This window comes from Equus asinus, chromosome 21 (genome assembly GCF_041296235.1).
Source record: "Equus asinus isolate D_3611 breed Donkey chromosome 21, EquAss-T2T_v2, whole genome shotgun sequence".
In the NCBI taxonomy this organism is placed as follows: Eukaryota; Metazoa; Chordata; class Mammalia; order Perissodactyla; family Equidae; genus Equus; species Equus asinus.
The window spans coordinates 80,893,612-80,912,099 of NC_091810.1; the positions used below are offsets into that span (position 1 = coordinate 80,893,612).

At 37.7% G+C, this 18,488-nt stretch overlaps 1 protein-coding gene across 6 annotated transcripts in view; it reads right to left on the bottom strand.

Annotated features, from left to right (window-relative positions):
* TOPBP1 (DNA topoisomerase II binding protein 1) overlaps positions 1-18,488 on the bottom strand; it is a 61,566-nt gene that overhangs the window by 15,619 nt on the left and 27,459 nt on the right. For 4 of the 6 annotated variants that reach the window (XM_070493268.1, XM_044755139.2, XM_044755140.2 and 1 more), the window contains 8 exons: positions 12,059-12,232; positions 11,861-11,976; positions 5,322-5,445; positions 4,601-4,747; positions 4,384-4,486; positions 2,903-3,095; positions 1,078-1,298; positions 53-219 (listed from right to left, as the gene is read on the bottom strand). In XM_070493268.1, coding sequence (XP_070349369.1) covers positions 53-219; positions 1,078-1,298; positions 2,903-3,095; positions 4,384-4,486; positions 4,601-4,747; positions 5,322-5,445; positions 11,861-11,976; positions 12,059-12,232 — 1,245 coding nt within the window. The remainder of the gene's footprint in view (positions 1-52; positions 220-1,077; positions 1,299-2,902; positions 3,096-4,383; positions 4,487-4,600; positions 4,748-5,321; positions 5,446-11,860; positions 11,977-12,058; positions 12,233-18,488) is intronic. The other 2 variants (XM_070493265.1, XM_044755141.2) reach the window with 1 other exon arrangement.

Consider the following 18,488-nt stretch of genomic DNA (forward strand, 5'->3'; position numbering starts at 1 on the left):
AGCAGAGCAGCAATATCCAAAAGCCACATCACCATACTCAGGATAAACAAACCTGTGCTTTAGGGTGTGGGGCCACAGGCGGGTTGGCCAGGGGGAAGGCAATACTGGGGGCTTGAGGCGTAGGGATCAGGTGGCTGTCTTTTATTGGAGTTTCCAGTTCATCACAGGTCGAGTGCTTTGGGGCTTCAGGCACACATATGTTTCCAGGACCACAGAGAGCTGAGGAAAATAAAATGCTGCAATGTGATGCTATCCATGTACGACTAAGAACAAAGTCTGGGAAATATTCTCATGTGTCTTAGCCAAGATAAAATTAAACACAAATTCTGGAAGGTAAAAAGTACATGCAAAAGAAGTAGCCTATTTCTAGAGCTTATAAATAAATGCAATTAATTAGCTTTAAAAGGGCAAATGGTGTTATCTGTCGGCTTTTCCCAACCCTTTCTTTAAATACCAACCTTTGATCAGTAAAATGTAACCCAAGTTTGTAAAACAAAGGCAATTCTACACTTGGAGAAAACCAGACGCAGAGACAAATCTATATACCTAGTATAGAGAAATAATTATGTGATGTGAAAGACAAAGGGGGAAAGATGACCAAAGATGAGAGGCAGGAAGCATTCTGTTTTCAAGGTAAAGCCCAAGGAAGAAAAAAATAGAGGAATTCAGAAAGGAACCCACGCAAATCCAAAGAACAAATGTAAGTATGTGCTGGGCGGAATTCAGAAGACGACTTAAAGGAAAACAAGAAGATTAGGAGAAAAACCAAGCATTAACTACACAGATACAAAAAGCCCTAGAATGAAAGAAAGCACAATGGTGACAACCATGTCTGGAAAACAAAAAACTAATCCTAAGTTTCCAAATTTAAGAATCAAAATATTTTTCACTTTACTAGTAAATTACCTCAATTTATAATTATTTTTCTGACTCTTAAGTTTAAACCAAAATCAGAAATATCTAGTAAGTTTTATTTGCACGCACACTTCAGAGAACCACAATGTGCTTTATCTGTTTATTTTTAAGAGGTAAACATGTACTTAATACAAACAAGCAAATACATTTCTTTCTCATTACCCTGTTCAGCAATTTCTGAGTCATGTAAAGGCTCCCGGAAAGGAGAATCCTCCACTTTTTTAATGTCAACCTGAGGCTCAGAGTATTGTGTGGGACAACTGGGCCACTGCAGATTGCTGGCAAGCCTTGCTCTCTCCTCCCTGGCTGTAGGGTCATCCCAAATGATCTGTTCATTTTGGGAGGGCTCTGTGTTGACATCAGGTACTGTCTGACGAGACTGCCTAAGAAATAAAAGTGACAATTTTAATAAACAGGTAGCAGTAACAAAATCCACACTTGTAAGTTAGACTGTAAATTTGTGGTTCACTTTTACATGCCCACCATCTAGCACACAATAAGCACTCAAAAATATTTACTGAGGGGCTGGCCCGGTGGCACAGCGGTTAAGTTCACACGTTCCGCTTCTCGGCGGCCCGGGGTTCGCTGGTTCAGATCCCGGGTGCGGACATGGCACCGCTTGGCATGCCATGCTGTGGGAGGCATCCCACATATAAAGTAGAGGAAGATGGGCATGGATGTTAGCTCAGGGCCAGGATTCCTCAGCAAAAAAGAGGAGGACTGGCAGTAGTTAGCTGAGGGCTAATCTTCCTCAAAAAAAAAAAAAATTTACTGAATAAATTAACTATGGGAATTTTTTTCTTTTTAAGATGTTTCTATCAGAAACTTATCTGTTCTAGGTAGAAAATAAAACACATATTTTGACTGAATGTCCATATATTTAAAACTTCAGGGGCAAAGTTTACTGTCAAGAAATTAAAAGAAAAAAATCTGAAATGATTGCTGCATTTAAAAACCAGATTTCTCTTAATTATATAGGCCCAGGGAAACATGATAATGTTCAGAAAACTGGCTACTTTGCTTACCAGTAGTTGTATTTTTATCGCTTGAAATAATAAGAACAAGAATTACATGCGAAGCATACAGAAAAGGCTGCCTTAAAAGAAAGTCCTTTTGGCCCTTGGTAACCAAACCTCCGAGAGACTAAGGTAGACCAGCCTTATACTGAACCAGAGTAAAGCGCGTTTTATGGTGTAATCATGACAATTCCACTGGAGAGTAAATAGAATTTTCCTTCAATGAATATATTCAATCTTTTAATATATATATAAAAATAAATATACACATCAATATATACAAATATAAACATATATATATGGAATCTTAGTAAAAATAATTGACCAAAGCTGATGGTGCCCCCAAACAGTTCATTTGCCTCAGATACAAGGAAGACAGGCTTTTATTCTCAGAATGTATTTATTTACTCTGACTTGGTGAAAGATTTAGGCTCTCTATAATGATAAACTATGATCTGAAGTGTATTAAACAAAAAGACACTTTTACTCAGTACTCAGATAAGGAATTAGCCCCATGAAATATACAGTTAGCAAATGAGGCAAACTGGATCTTCAAATCATCTCCTTCTCAGCGGAGGTGAGAGAAAGTATTAATCACACCTCACCATGAAGCAGTTGCTTGGTAGGAAACAAACCTCTGTGTCTGCCTCCTGCCCCCACGTAAGAAGTCTAGAACTGCTTGGAACAAGGGCAGGAAAGAGGAAAACCTAAGTAGGCAAAGGGCCACAACCAACCTGCCTCTGACCCTCTCATAATATCTGAATATAATACATATAGTTTGGGCTAAATAAGGCCGAGCAGTATAATCCTTTCATTGGTGTTGATATTCTAAACTTCTGCTTTACCAATTAAAAAATAAATAAATAAAAATTAGGCTCAACTCATGGAACTGAGTCAGCGGGAAGCTAAATAAGGAGCTTTCTCTCCAGTGCTCTAGTCACGCCCTCCTGCCATCAGCGACAGGTACGCACCTCAGGGCCTCCAGGACTCTACTTCGTCCACTGCGGGCAGAGCGAGTGCTGTCAGGGGTTGAAGAAGCGCTGTTACAACCACTTCTGGAAAGAGAAGTCCTCTGCACTTGCGGTTTCACTATTGATGTTGCAGACATTATCTCCTGCAGCTGCTTCTGGAAGTTCTCTCTCATCTCCAAGGTCTGTGTCAGAGCTTGAAACAAACGCAAACACATCAATCAAGGTTAAGTTTCTCCTTTTTATCACATCTTATTAACTACTTTGTCTAGATTTGGTTGAAGACAAATGCATTAACTTGATGTGTACTGAATACTCACTATAGGCCACAGTAATGTACGAAGACCATGAACATTGCGGAACGTGACGGCAGCCCTGACCTGAGGACTGTATGTGAAATACTCAGGAAGCTCTTCGAAGACACTCTGGAACCTGCAGGGCTTATCCTTTCGGAGGGCTCCCTGCCTGCCTCTGACCCTCTCTCACGTTACGTACTACACTCTGAGGTGCATCACAGTCAGCTATGTGTGTGATTTCCCCCTGCAGTCCTTGAAAACACAACCACAATATATTTATCTTTGGCTTCCTTGTGGACTAACATTGAAGTAGGTACTAAATAACACTTTTGGAATGAACAGACTAGACTAACTAAATAGGTTAAGCCACAGGAAAAGCTCTGGTGGGGCAGGATGAGTAAGGAAAATAGAAAATATTAATCCCTTAAAAAGAGGATACCTATAAAGCTATTCATTGCAGCACTCTTTATATTAGCAAGAAATCAGAAATAACCTGGATGGCCATCAACAAGGGACTGGCTAAATAAAGTGGGCTATTCATACAATAAATACTATACAGTTGCCAAAAAAAGGAAAAAAAACTGAAGAAGCTCCTTATGTACCAAGATGAAACACTCCACCAGTTGAACTACTAAACAAAAAGATCAAGATCAAAGTATAAAACTGCATATATATATATAGTAGTCCACCATTTATTTATTTTTTAAAAAGCAAGGAAGGAGAGAACATATCTTTTGATTACATATGCATAAGACAGTTCTAGAAGGATACATAAGAAACTAATAACACTAGAAGGATGGGAGAAACTCTTCATACCTCTTTCTGTACCTTTAAAGCTATGTGAAAACATATTGTACATATAATAAAACTTTTTGAAAATCACTGAAAAGATTTGAACCAAAGAACAAATTTTTAAAAATTCACTAACTCTACCTACCTTTAATAGAATAGGGCTGTACCACACTAACTGTAAAATACCTAGGCCCACAAATTTCACAAGTTTCACACTTAAGGCTTTGCAAATTATTACTTACTGATTGGCCTGCAACCTCAATTCAATTGTTAAATATACGCTTTACTTGTATTTAGCAACCTAGAAAATTATTTTTCCATCTGATGCAAAGAAAGCATTCTGTATGAAAGATATATATTTATAAACTTTTTTTTTGATAATTTAAAACACTTTACCTCCTTTAGAGTCATTCCTTCCATTTCCATTTGCTGTTGCTGATTCTTTATCACTGGTGGTCATATTGTCTATATCATTTTCTTCTATAGGTAAATGATCTGGCTGTTGAAGAAGAAAAATCACAATTTCTCAAACCAAGCCATTGTATAAGGTTTCACAGCAATATATATACATTCAGCTGAAGGAGGGAGTAAATATATTATCCATATTATCTACCTCATCATCCTTTATTGTAGAATCAGCTGAGAGTAGCCGACTGTTACAGAGTCTGCCATCTTGCACTGCACTGATATCCAAGCTCATTTTGGGATTATAAGTATGTGGATAAAGAGATTCAGGAAGATGTTTATACTCCTGGGCACACTGCAATACAATAATGTACTTTAAAACAGGACTGAAAAGAATCTTAGTGAATAAATGACGTTAAGTAGGAAGAAGGACAACCAATACCTTATGTTAAGATGGCAAAAGTGTACAAAACTGAAGTTTTGAAAAGTAGTTGACACTTAAAAATTCCATCATACAAATGACAAATTGTCCTCGCTTTTTAAGGTCCACTAAAGTATAAAATCTAATTCTATTTCTATGCTTTTGTCAAGTATCAATCACACTCAAGGGAATAACCAGAAATAAAAGAGAAAAGAAACAGTTCTAAACTGTATTGGTGTGCTAAATTAATGCTCTTAAAATTATTATAAAATTTTCTTTCATATCATTTTTAATTAGTGAAAAGAATCAGAGAATCAGAAAGAGTACCCACTACAGACTTGTTAAGTATTTAAGTAATAAAGATCTTAAGTTTTTGATGCCAAAGAAATGAAATGTGAGGTTAAGTTTATCAACTTGTTTACATATACAGAAACTGATCAGTGCCTTGAAATAATGTCTGTATACGTTTTCACTTAACAGAGAGGCGACGAGAAAAAGTACCACTTACTTCTAAAAGCCAGTGCTCTGAAACAATGTGTACTCCTCTTTCTTTTACAGATTTATACTCTCGATTAGTGTCGTTTGGTCGCCCCTGATAGATGAAATGAGTCACTGTTTCATCGAAACTCCACCTGAACCAACCAAATACAAAAAAAAAAATAACTAAGAGAAATATCTACATTAGTTTAAGATGATCACTACTCTCTATGAATAGAATATTTCTGACCTTCACTAAACTTTCAAGAACTAGAATAAGCAAAAATATCAAATGATAGGCTCCACTCCACATTTTTTGTCAAATTTTATACATATATTGCTAGGTACATAAATGCAGAGAGATATGTGGAATGGCATTCTTTAAAATATCACTTCCTTCTTTACACTTTTCTGAATTGTGCAAAGTTTCTTCTATAACGTATCACTTTCTAATAATAATAAAGGTATTTTCAAAGCAATAAAATGCTAAAGCATCCAGTCTGTCCTCCACTGCCGGCAGCCACTCTTCACCGTACATTGCTCTATGCCTCAGAGTAGACTGTGTACTTTACATACCATGATCTCATCCATTCCTCACACCAATCCTAAGACACTGGCATCAATATATCCATTTTACAGAGAAGAAAACTGAAGGACATGGTTAAGTAACATGTTCAAGGATACTCAGTAAGTGGTAGAGCCAGTTTTTTATTTTGTTTTGAGGAAGACTGGCCCTGAGCTAACATCTGTGGCCCATCTTCCTCTACTTTATATGTGGGACACTTGCCACAGCATGGCCTGGTAAGTGGTGCGTAGGTCTGCGCCCGAGATCCGAAGCGGCGATCCCCCCGCTGCCGAAGGGGAGTGCGCCAACTTAACCACTACACCAGTGGGCTGGCCCTGGTAGAGCCAATTTTGACTTCAAAACTCACTCTCTTAACCATTACATTATGCTATGACCTCCTGATTCTTCCCATTTAATACTCTCCTGACCTAGGAAAATCAGCTAAAAAATGTGAAATATATCAACCTTCAAGGGATCAAGTAAACACAAAAGAGGAAGTAAAAATTACACTTCTAATTAAATCACCAAAATAAACAGAGGTTTCTCTTTATGGATACTTAACATACTTTGCCTCTCCTAAATAAGAAATATCTCCGAACTTTTTAAATAGGTAAACTAAACAAATTAAGATGGAATATTGCCTCCTAAATTATACTATAAACAACTCTATTTCCTACTCCCCATGTATCCTTAAAAATAACAGTAAAAAACCCCTTCCCTCACCACGAAAAAAGAGAACTACAGGCCAATATCACTGATGAACATAGATGCAAAAATTCTAAACAAAATTTTGGCAACCAGAATTCAGCAATTCATCAAAAGAATCATACATCAGGATCAGGTGGGATTCATACCAGGGACACAGGGATGGTTCAACATCCGCAAATCAATCAACCTGATACACCACATCAACAAACTGAGGAATAAAAACCACATGATCATCTCAATAGATGCAGAGAAGGCATCTGACAAGATCCAACAGCCATTTATGATAAAAACTCTGAACAAAATGGGCATAGAAGGAAACTACCTCAACATAATAAAGGCCATATACGACAAACCCATAGCCAACATCATACTCAATGGGCAAAAACTGAACGCCATCCCCCTGAAAACAGGAACGAGACAAGGATGCCCTCTATCACCACTCTTATTTAACATAGTACTGGAGGTCCTGGCCAGAGCAATCAGGCAAGAAAAAGTAATAAAAGGAATCCAAATAGGGAGGGAAGAAGTGAAACTCTTGCTGTTTGCAGGCGACATGATCTTATATATAGAAAACCCCAAAGAATCCATTGGAAAAACTGTTAGAAGTAATCAACAACTACAGCAAAGTTGCAGGGTATAAAATCAATTTGCATAAATCAGTAGCATTTCTATACTCCAGTAATGAACCAACAGAAAAAGAACTCAAGAATACAATACCATTCACAATCGCAACAAAAAGAATAAAATACCTTGGGGTAAATTTAACTAAGGAAGTGAAGGACCTATATAATGAAAATTACAAGGCCTTTCTGAGAGAATTGGATGACGACATAAGGAGATAGAAAGACATTCCATGTACATGGATTGGAAGAATAAACATAGTTAAAATATCCGTTCTACCTAAAGCAATCTACAGATTCAACGCCATCCCAATCAGAATCCCAATGACATTCTTTACAGAATTAGAACAAAGAATCCTAAAATTCAGATGGGGCAACAAAAACCCCGAATTTCTAAAGCAATCCTGAGAAAAAAGAACAAAACGGGAGGCATCACAATCCCTGACTTCAAAACATACTACAAAGCTACAGTAATCAAAACAGCATGGTACTGGTACAAAAACAGGTGCACAGATCAATGGAACAGAATTGAAAGCCCAGAAATAAAACCACACATCTATAGACAGCTTATCTTTGACAAAGGAACTGAAGGCATACAATGGAGAAAAGAAAGTCTTTTCAACAAATGGTGCTGGGAAAACTGGAAAGCCACATGTACAAGAATGAAAATTGACCATTCTTTTTCACCATTCACCAAAATAAACTCAAAATGGATTAAAGACCTAAAGGTGAGACCTGAAACCATAAGGCTTCTGGAAGAAAACGTAGGCAGTACACTCTTTGACATCAGTATTAAAAGGATCTTTTCGGACACCATGCCTTCTCAGAGAAGGGAAACAACAGAAAGAATAAACAAATGGGACTTCATCAGATTAAAGAGCTTCTTCAAGGCAAATGAAAACAGGATTGAAAGAAAAAAACAACCCACTAACTGGGAAAAAATATTTGCAAGTCATATATCTGACAAAGGCTTAATATCCATAATATATAAAGAACTCTCGCAACTCAACAACAAAACATCAAACAACCCAATCAAAAAATGGGCAGGAGACATGAACAGACATTTCTCCAAAGAAGATATACTGATGGCCAATAGGCACGTGAAAGGATGCTCATCATTGCTGATCATCAGGGAAATGCAAATCAAAACTACACTAAGATATCACCTTACACCCGTTAGAATGACAAAAATATCTAAAACTAATAGCAACAAATGTTGGAGAGGTTGCGGAGAAAAAGGAACCCTCATACACTGCTGGTGGGAATGCAAACTGGTGCAGCCACTATGGAAAACAGTACGGAGATTCCTCAAAAAACTAAAAATAGAAGTACCATACGATCCAGCCATCCCACTACTGGGTATTTATCCAAAGAGCTTGAAGTCAGCAATCCCCAAAGTCCTATGCACCCCAATGTTTATTGCAGCACTGTTTACAATAGCCAAGACGTGGAAGCAACCTAAGTGTCCAGCAACAGACGAATGGATAAAGAAGATGTGGTACATATATACAATGGAATACTACTCAGCTGCAAAACAGAACAAAATCATTCCATTTGCAATAACATGGATGGACCTTGAGAGAATTATGTTAAGTGAAATAAGCCAGCGAGAGAAAGATAATCTGTGTATGACTCCACTCATATGAGGAATTTAAAATTATGGACTAAGAACAGTTTAGTGAATATCAGGGGAAAGGTGGGGTGAGGGGTGGGCACAAAGGGTGAAGTGGTGCACCTACAACATGACTGACAAACAATAATGTACAACTGAAATTTCACAAGATTGTAACCTATCAATAACTCAATAAAAAAACAAACAAACAAAAAAAAAACCCCTTCCCTAATTTAGTTGTTAGTCTTTCTAATAATTGTTTCTATGTCTCTTGTGAGGTAAAAGGATACAAATAAATTATCAAGATAATTCAGAAAAAGAGAGGAGTATTTTTGCCTGAATCATCCAGGTTTACTACTAGTCAACTCCACCGCGATAATACAGAAACTGAGCTTTAGTCCTCAGAGGTCCTTCAAGGACAGACTGCCAATGGTTACAGATGGTTCAGATGAGAGGTCTCCAAATTTTTCTTAAAAGACCAGATGATAAATATTTTAGGCTTTGCAGGGCAAACAATCGCTTTCACAACTGCTCAACTCTTGCCTTGTTGGATGAAAGCAGCCATGGATGACAGGTAACGAATAGGCATGGCTGTGGTCCAATAAAACTTCACTTACAAAAGCAGATGGTGGCCTGCCCAACCCTCGGTCTAGGTCAGCGCTTTCAGCAAAACTGTTACTTCACTTCAGGAGCTATGTTGGAAATTTGTGGGGGTGAGTTTGGTCATCACAATAGCGCGTGTTTGTATGTTGGGGGCGCTACCAGCACTTAGTGAGTAAGACCTAGGGCTGCTAGAAATTCTGGAGAACAGTCACACATACAATTATTCCATATCCTAGACGATTTTCTAATGTCCTGACAGAAATTCACATAGGTAAAAAAAGTTGCTTATAATTAGATGAGTCTGGAACCTATTTTACATATAAACACACGGGGTTTTTTTGCAGTTTTAATATACACTAATATGCCAGACATGCAACTAGCTATTGAGTAATTGCTGGAAGATGTACTTTGCTTCATTGGGAACACTGCCAAATTGTGAACTCTTGGTAAAGTCCTATTACCAACAGAAATGCTGCTCATGGAATCTGAGTCTCCATATCTGTTTCAGCCCTGTGGCTGTAACAATTGAAGTGATTTTATGTACGTATTCAAAAATATGAATATTCATCTCTTCTCATGTTGCCAGGCACAGGTATTTATATACTAAAAATATATTCTATTGTTATGTGCTTCCTATTGACTTTTATTTTTTAAAATTATAAAGTAGGCAAGTTATGTTTATGAAATCCATTTTAGTATAGGGAACGTTATATATGTAATAAAAAGGGGATGCTGCATCGGATGTGTTGAGCGGTTCTGGTCTAGATGTTTCACTGGTGGGAGGCGGGAGACAGTATCAAATGGCCTCTTCAGGATGTTCTGGTGCTAGCTTATGGAAGGGGACATCTGGGACATCTTCACTTGAGAAGTCATTACCCTATGAACACGTAAATACTGTAACCTCTACATTTTAAAGGGTTCTTTGCTCTCATCCATTGCCAAGTCTGAGAAATCTATTTCAGGAATAGATATAAGGAAAGCTTTAAATTAATATGATCGACCAGTTAAATCCTACTCTGGAATTTCAGTAATATATTCTGTTTTTTGTACTGAGAGAACTGGCATTTTAAATCTTATAAAAACACAAGTCCTACATGTTCCTTTTAAGTCTTACATCAAGTCCATATGCAAACACAACATCCCGGGAAGCATTCAATTTTGACAAATACATACACCCTCACAGGGTTACTGTGAGAATGAAATGAGATGACGCTCGGCTCATACTGGGTGCTCAGCAACTAGGAATCGGTAATATAAATACAATAAGAGGTAGCTATATACTATAATAGATCATATTATATAATAATGTATACAAAACAGACAATACAAATCATAGTTATGAGAAAGCTTCACTCTTCTAAAATAGATGCATTGAACACTAGGATGCCTGTAACTATCACACATATGTCTTACTTTTAAATTCTCCTGATCTCAAATAGAAAGCTAACTGAAATAAGACTTACAAAGGAGAAGATGAAGCTAATCATATTCCTCAAACTGTTAGCTATTTGTAAGACCACTCATTATGCTACCTATGAATGGCTGAATACAAGTGATCGAGAAAGCCAGCACCGCAGACAGGGGAGGAGGACAGTCAACTCAGCGTGGCTGGAGTACGGAGGGTCTCAGTCCCCGACACTGATGCCATTTGTGCTAGAGACTTGTCTCTAGCCTGGCTGTCAGGCTGAGGGAAGAGCTGATAATCTATGTCTCCAAAGTAGGGAAAATGATAGAAATTAAAACATCCTCAAAAAAGACCATTTTAATTCAGGAGTGCTGCAGTACTTAGAACTACTCACAGGACTCGAATCTGAAAATCACTAAGGTAAAAATACGTTTCATCTCTGACCTAGATATATTACTAGACTATAAACTCCTTGAAGACAAGGATTCTTCTAGACTGTACTTATTATTCACGGATCTCAAGTTCTTAGAATCATAATTGGTACAAAATATTCAAAGGTTCTCAAATATTTGTGGGACATACCCTAAAAAATAAACACATCAGAGTGAACTCATATGGTAGAGGGTGTTTTATTTTATTTATTTATTTTTGAGGAAGATTAGCCCTGAGCTAACATCTGCTGCCAATCCTCCTCTTTTTGCTAAGGAAGACTGGCCCTGAGCAAACATCTGTGCCCATCTTCCTCTACTTTATATGTGGGATGCCTGCAACAGCATGGCTTGATAAGCAGTACATAGGTCTACACCCGGGATCCAAACTGGTGAACCCCAGGTCACGGAAGCAGAACGTGCAAACTTAACCGCTACGCCACCGGGCTGGCCCGCAGAGCATATTTTAAAAGGATGTGGTAAATTAAATGTCAACTGGAGAGATTCTGTAGATAATACAACACACTAAAAGGCAAAATAAATGTTTCTTTGTAGATACTCAAAACAGCTTTAGGTTTCCCTATAAATTTAGGCCACATTACCACCAAAGAGAAAGATGTGCCAACTACCTGTAATCTGCTCCTAGAGAGGCTGCGATCCCATTGAGTTCACTCTGCTTCTTACTGAGTTTTTTACTAACACACACCACTACCTTGTGAAGTGGCTTCAGGGCTTCTTCCCGTTCCTGGAAAACAAAAGAGACAGATATCACTACTGTTTGAAATGTTTTATCTAAAACTTCCTTTTAATAAGAGATCGAAGTCTACCTTCTCTGCTTGGGCATCCTTCAGCTGAGGGCTGGCAGAAAGAGCAACAGCATTTCGAGAGCTATTTGCCAAAGCAAGTTTCAAGTTTCTGACAATGACTTCTGAGAGTGGTGTGCTCAGCTTCCTCTTCTGTTGGCTGGGACCTCTTGGAGTTTCCAAGGCTGCAAGTGCATCCTATATATATGGAGGGGGAGAGCGAAAGAGGGAGAAAGAGACAGAGAGAGGAAGAAAGGAGAGAGAAAGGAAGAAGAGGAGAGAGAGAGGGAAGAGAAAGGTAAATAGAATAGGGAAACAGAAAAAGGAGGAGAGGTGAGGAGAGAAGGAAGATAATCCTCAAAATTAACTGGATTAGTTTTAACCTTCTCTGGCTGCCCTCCAAACAACAGTGAGAACAACAAAATACTATCTGTGTCTATACACAATGAAGGAAAAAAAATTCATAATGTCCAGCAAATTGGTTCAGAGAGACTACCAAGCTTCCACTTTCAAAGGCGCTTACCACATTGACCCTTAGAATCTTAGAGTTGCAGGTGCAGTAAAAATAAAGGACACCAAAAAACAAAACAAGCAAACAAAAACACAGAAGAAAACAAGTAAGCAAGGATGGATATAAACAAGATGGGAACTAAGGAAGGTTAAAAAGTCAGACAGAGCTGAGAACTGTGAAAAATCTTCAAAAGTACAAAATACATTCCCGTCCCAAGCCACTCACACTTCCCTCACGAGAGGAGGTCACTGTTGTCTGGGCGCTTGCTCATTCTCTTTCCCACCTGCATAGTATTCCACATACACAGCAGAAAGCATCTAACCAGTGTTCAACTGAGTATTTAGATTAACAATCTCTGGCCGGCATAATGATGCAATGAATAACCTTGTACATACACCATTTTGTACATCCAAGAGTAATGGGACCATTTAAGCAAAATGTGTGTACCAACGCTGACATTCTCATGCATTAGTGTGTGTTTCCCAACATGATTGACAGCACAGCGGGTATCACATTTTTCTTTGTTGCCAATCTGATAAGTTAAAAAAATTTATCTGTATGCTTTAATTTTCCATTGTCTTATACTCAATGAGATTAAACATCTTTATGCAGTATAATATTTCTATTTGCTTTTTTGTGACAGCTATCTCTTCCTTTCCTTTGCCCATTTTTCCAGTGGGTCATTAGTCTTCTTTTATCTTCACTTGCATGAATATAATTATATAAATTTATATGTATATATGTCCACTGAGATTTACACATATTCTCAAATAGTCATTTGTTAAATTTTTGTCATGGAGAATATTTTTTAAAACAAATATTTTTATTGCACATTTATAAAATCTGCATAGTTGAATGTGGAGAACTTTTAATGCTGTCAAATTTATATGAATCTTTTATTTCGTTTGGGGTATATGTTATAGTTAGAAAGGCTTTCCTCACACTGGGATTATTTAAAAACAAACTCTTTCATGGCCTGTTCCAGAATTTTTATGCCTTTACTTCTTGTGTTTAAGTATCTGATCCTCTGAAATTTATTCCGACATAAGGTGAGGTTTCATCCCATCTGTCTTCTCAGATGGCTAGTCAGTGGTTTGATTTGAATGCCATTTTTATCATTAATACATTCTCCTATCTGTGGGGCATAATCTCATGCATTGATTTGATTATCCATGTGACAATAACACACTGCTTCAATGACTGCAAAAGATGTTTTAGTAACTAATAGGGCTAGTGCTTACCCAATTATTCCTCTCAGATTTTTTATTCTATTTCTGTTTGCATTTTTAATAGGATGTTACCTTTATAGATCTTTGCGATGTTTTATCTTTTTTGCAAGAATTTGGTAAGGCTTTCTATTTGCTAAAGTTTTGTTTGTTTTTTTTTAATTTCTTATTTCTCCACAGCATTTAAAAGGATTCTTTATAAACAAAAGAAATCAGAAGCTCCCATACCACATCTCCCCATCTTCAGCACCTGTGCCATGAACACTGCTTCCCTTCTGGTACTTTCCTCTACTTGAGCATTAGATCCCAACCGCTCTCACCAACTCAAAGACACAGCTTCAGTTCTCCCCTCTCGTCTATATTATCAGTTGGATCTCTACTGATCAGTCACACTGGCATAGTTATTTCTTCCATCTTAAAAAACAAAACAATCTTCTTTTGACTCTGCTTTGCATTACAGCTACTACGCCATTTCTTGGTTTCCCTTTATAGTAAGATTCCTCAAATGCATTGTTTATATTCAATGTCTCCAATTCTCACATTCCCATATGAACCCACAATGGCTTCCACCTCCACCATGTCATCAAAACCCTTACTGTGAAGATCACCAGTGACCTCCATAAGCATAAATCCAGGGGTCAATTTTCTGTTCTCACCTTTCTTGATCTTTCAGCGGCATCTGACACAGTTAACCAGTCCTTCCTCAAATACTTTCTTGCTTGGCCTCCAAGACACTCTCTAGGCTTTCTCTTCCCTCACTGGTGGCTCCTTCTCAGTCTCCTTTGCTGATTCCTCCTCTGAATTCAAGCCCCTCAGGGTGTTCCTTGGATTTCTTCTTCTGTTCTCTCGGCATCTATTCTCAGGTAGCTTTAAATATTACCCATAAACTCAGAACCCAAATTTCTTTCCCTAGCCTAGACCATTCCCCTAACTTCAGGCTTTACGTGTAACTGCCTATCTGACAACACAACTTGGATATCTAACAAGCATCTCAAACTTTATGGGTCCAGAACGTGAACTCTTGATCTTTAAGCCCCAATCCCAATCCGTTCTAGTCAACTCAGTTGCTTGGCAGCTCCATCCTTCTAAACTCTCAGACCAAAGATTTTATAGAAGGATCCAAATTCTAAACATTTAAAACCCCACCATGTGCCAGGGAAAACTGATTGAGAATGATCAATATCTAGACATACCCTTGTAAATTATTAGACTTAAAAAAAAAGAAAAATCCACATGGCCTTGAGGCAAAAAAAAAAAAAAAGAATTAACTTATAAAGACAACATAAGCAGACTGGCACCAGAATTTTCACAAACGATAAGCACAGAGCAAGGCAGCAGTGGAGCGGTATTTTAAGGAAGCTTAAGGAAAAAAAGAGCAACTAAGAATAGTACATCCAAACAATCTGCCGAAGACTCAAGGCCTCAGTGAAAGTCCTGAGTGTACAGGACTCAGGAGGCACTGTACCAGGGCCATTCCTGAGGAATCCATGTGCACAGTGTACACAGGAACTTCATCCCCCAAAAGATGACGGGGCAGCTTCATAAAGGACAGAGAAGTGCACATTTCATAGATGTGGCTGCCAAGTTAGGACTAGAACAAGGGTGAGGTCCACAGTTGAAGTACATATATAAAGTTTTTATTTTCTGACAAAGTAGAAAAATGTAATTAAAAATAGCAGGAGGGAGAAAAACGAGAAACAGAATAAGATCATTGACTGTAGTGGAAGCAATAAGTAAGAGTGAAAACAATTTAAAACTGGTTAAGTAAGAAGAAGGGGGATTAAGGGCATTACAAGAAATATTAATATAAAGGTGACCATGATGATAAAACAAATCAACAAACCCCCTTCCTAAATACCATAATGAAAAAAGAAACAAAGAGGATACAATTAGTGAAGAAACACGTAATATACACATATATAACGTAACCACAAAGTAATGACAACACAATATATGGCAGATCTGAGATCAAATTTAAGTCATATTAAACGTGAATGGGCTTAGCCTGTCTAATTGAAAGAAAAATCTTCAAAATGGTTCATAAAACAAAATTCAACTCTATGCTATATAGGGGAGAAATACTTAAAACGGAGTAATCCAAAAAGGCTAAAAACAAAGGAATGCACAGATTTATGAGGCAAATAAAAATAATAGGAGAGTAGGGATTGAAATCCTGATACCCAAGCAGATTTCAAGCCAAAAAGCATTAAATGAGACAACAGACACATTCCAACTTAAATAAGAGACATGAATATCTATGCAGTACTTAACACAGCCATTATCTATTTAAAACAAAAAACACTTGAGATACAAGGAGAAACAGAAACTGATCAATATTAGGAAACTTGAAGATACCACTTAGTACGAGACAGGTTCAGTGAACAAAAAACAGGAAAGGGCATAAGAAATCTAAACAACATAATCAGTAAGTTAGATCTTGTGTGTGTACGTGTGTGTGTGTGTATACGTCTCTCTAACACTACACCCTGATGGAGAATATATCTTCCTCTTTAAGGAATGTTCTCAAAAACTGACGATATATATATCAGGGTACAAAGAAATGATCAGTAAGTTCTGTAAAGTAGAAATATTAAAAACAACACTCTGATCACAATGCAATAAACCTACAAATTAAAAATGAAACAAAGTCCTTCCATCTGGAAATGAATGAAAACTCTATATATGTGAGTAAAGGGTATGTGAGTATTCCTTGTACTATTATTATTTTGCAACTTTTTGTGAGAAATTATTTCCAAGTATAAAGTTAAAAACACAAAACTGGGGCCGGCCCGGTGGCCCAGCAGTTAAGTGCACATGTTCTGCTTTGGTGGCCCAGGGTCCACCAGTTTGGATCCCGGGTGCGGACATGGCACCACTCAACAAGCCATGCTGTGGCAGGCGTCCCACAAATAAAGTAGAGAAAGATGGGCACAGATGTTAGCTCAGGGCCAGTCTTCCTCAGCAAAAAGAGGAGGCTTGGCAGATGTTAGCTCAGGGCCAGTCTTCCTCAGCAAAAAAAGAGGACTGGCATATGTTAGCTCAAGGCTGAGCTTCCTCAAAAAAACCCCAAAAAACAAAAAACACAAAACTGACAATACCCTGTTGGCAAGGATGGGGAACACTGGGTGCTCAATACACTACTGGTGGGAGTATGAACTGGTACAACCACTTGGACAGTTTGCTGGTCTCTACTAAAGTTAAAATATGACCCAGCAACCTCACTCCTAGTTATATACCAAAAAGAAATGCATGCCCACACTTTCCAAGAGACATGCACAAGAATGTTCACAGTTGCATTATTTGTAGGAACAAAAATTTGTAACTAGGTAAATGCCCATCAACAGTAGACAGGATATGTAAATTGTGGTATATCCATATAATGGAATACTGCATGGTAATAAAATCAGAGGTAGCAACATAGATAAATCTTTCAAATGGTAGTTGAACAGAAAAAGGGAAGAATCAAAAGAATAAACACTACAATTCCACCTATTTAAAAGTCAAAAACAAGCATAACCAAGCTATAGTGTCCGAAGTCAGGAGTGATACCTCTGGGGAGGAAAGAGGAAGGAGTGACGGGGTAGGGGCACAAGGAAGGTTCCATGGCACTGGCAACGATCTCTTTCTGAACACGTGCAGTGGATTCCCAACTGCTAACAATGATATTTCCTTTAGCAGCACATTTATTGTACTTTTCTGATGTGTGTCAATTGAAAATGAAGTTTAAATAAGAGGTGTGTTTTTTATTGCAAGACCTAATAGATGTTCAATTTTGAGATTATTCCATGGGCCCTTCCTGTTTTCAGAGTAAAAAATTCAATACACCATATTACGTCAATTTGAAGAACCACTGGTTATAAGACGAAGTACTATTTTATGTACCAGGAAAAAAAAACAGAGAAAAACATTGCTAAATAAACTATGACCTAAACAGCGAAACCTTTAAATGTGTTCTGTACCTTCACTGAGACTATTTCAGAATCATCAGCAAAGAATCTAAAGAATGTTCTGAATGCCTGGAAATATTTCCACTATTTTCTGGCCTAATCAAATCATTTCACTGACTCTTCAAAGAGTCTGTGTGCTATGAGACCGCAGAGAGCATCTAGATACACTCCCTGATTGTACAGATGGGAATAATGAAGCCCAAAGAGGCTGACTTGCCTTAAGAGGCAGAGGCCTGATCTAGACCTCCCAGTTCCCAAACCAGTGGTTTTCCTCTGTCTCTTAAGGCATGAGGGGCAGTGTTAATCACAGTACAAAATGTTACTTCAGAATAGATTTGATCAAAGATTTTGCTTGAAGAAAACTGTCCCAGGTATCAATTTATATTTATTTTCTGAAGATGAATAATCTGTAAACTTCATAAGTGTGCTCCAAAACATACTAGTAAAAATTATTAAAATATTGCTTCTTAATACCCTATGAGCAAAACTTCAACAGATAATTGTACAAAGGTTCATGGATAAAGAAATCATAGACAATGGTTTGGATAGCCACTTGAAAGGCCAAAAGCTCCTAAAGGAGAGAAAGCATCTTCAGGAAATAAAAGGAAACCATCTAAGAAGGTTAAATTAGCCCTTGATTTGTGAGTGAAGTTTTCAGAAAGAGAGCCATACTCCAGTGCTCAGGAGATCAAAGAAGGGTATACACTTAACCATCTTTTTAAGGGAAATGATTGAAAAGTAGGTGATAATAGAGACATTTTCAGAAAGCA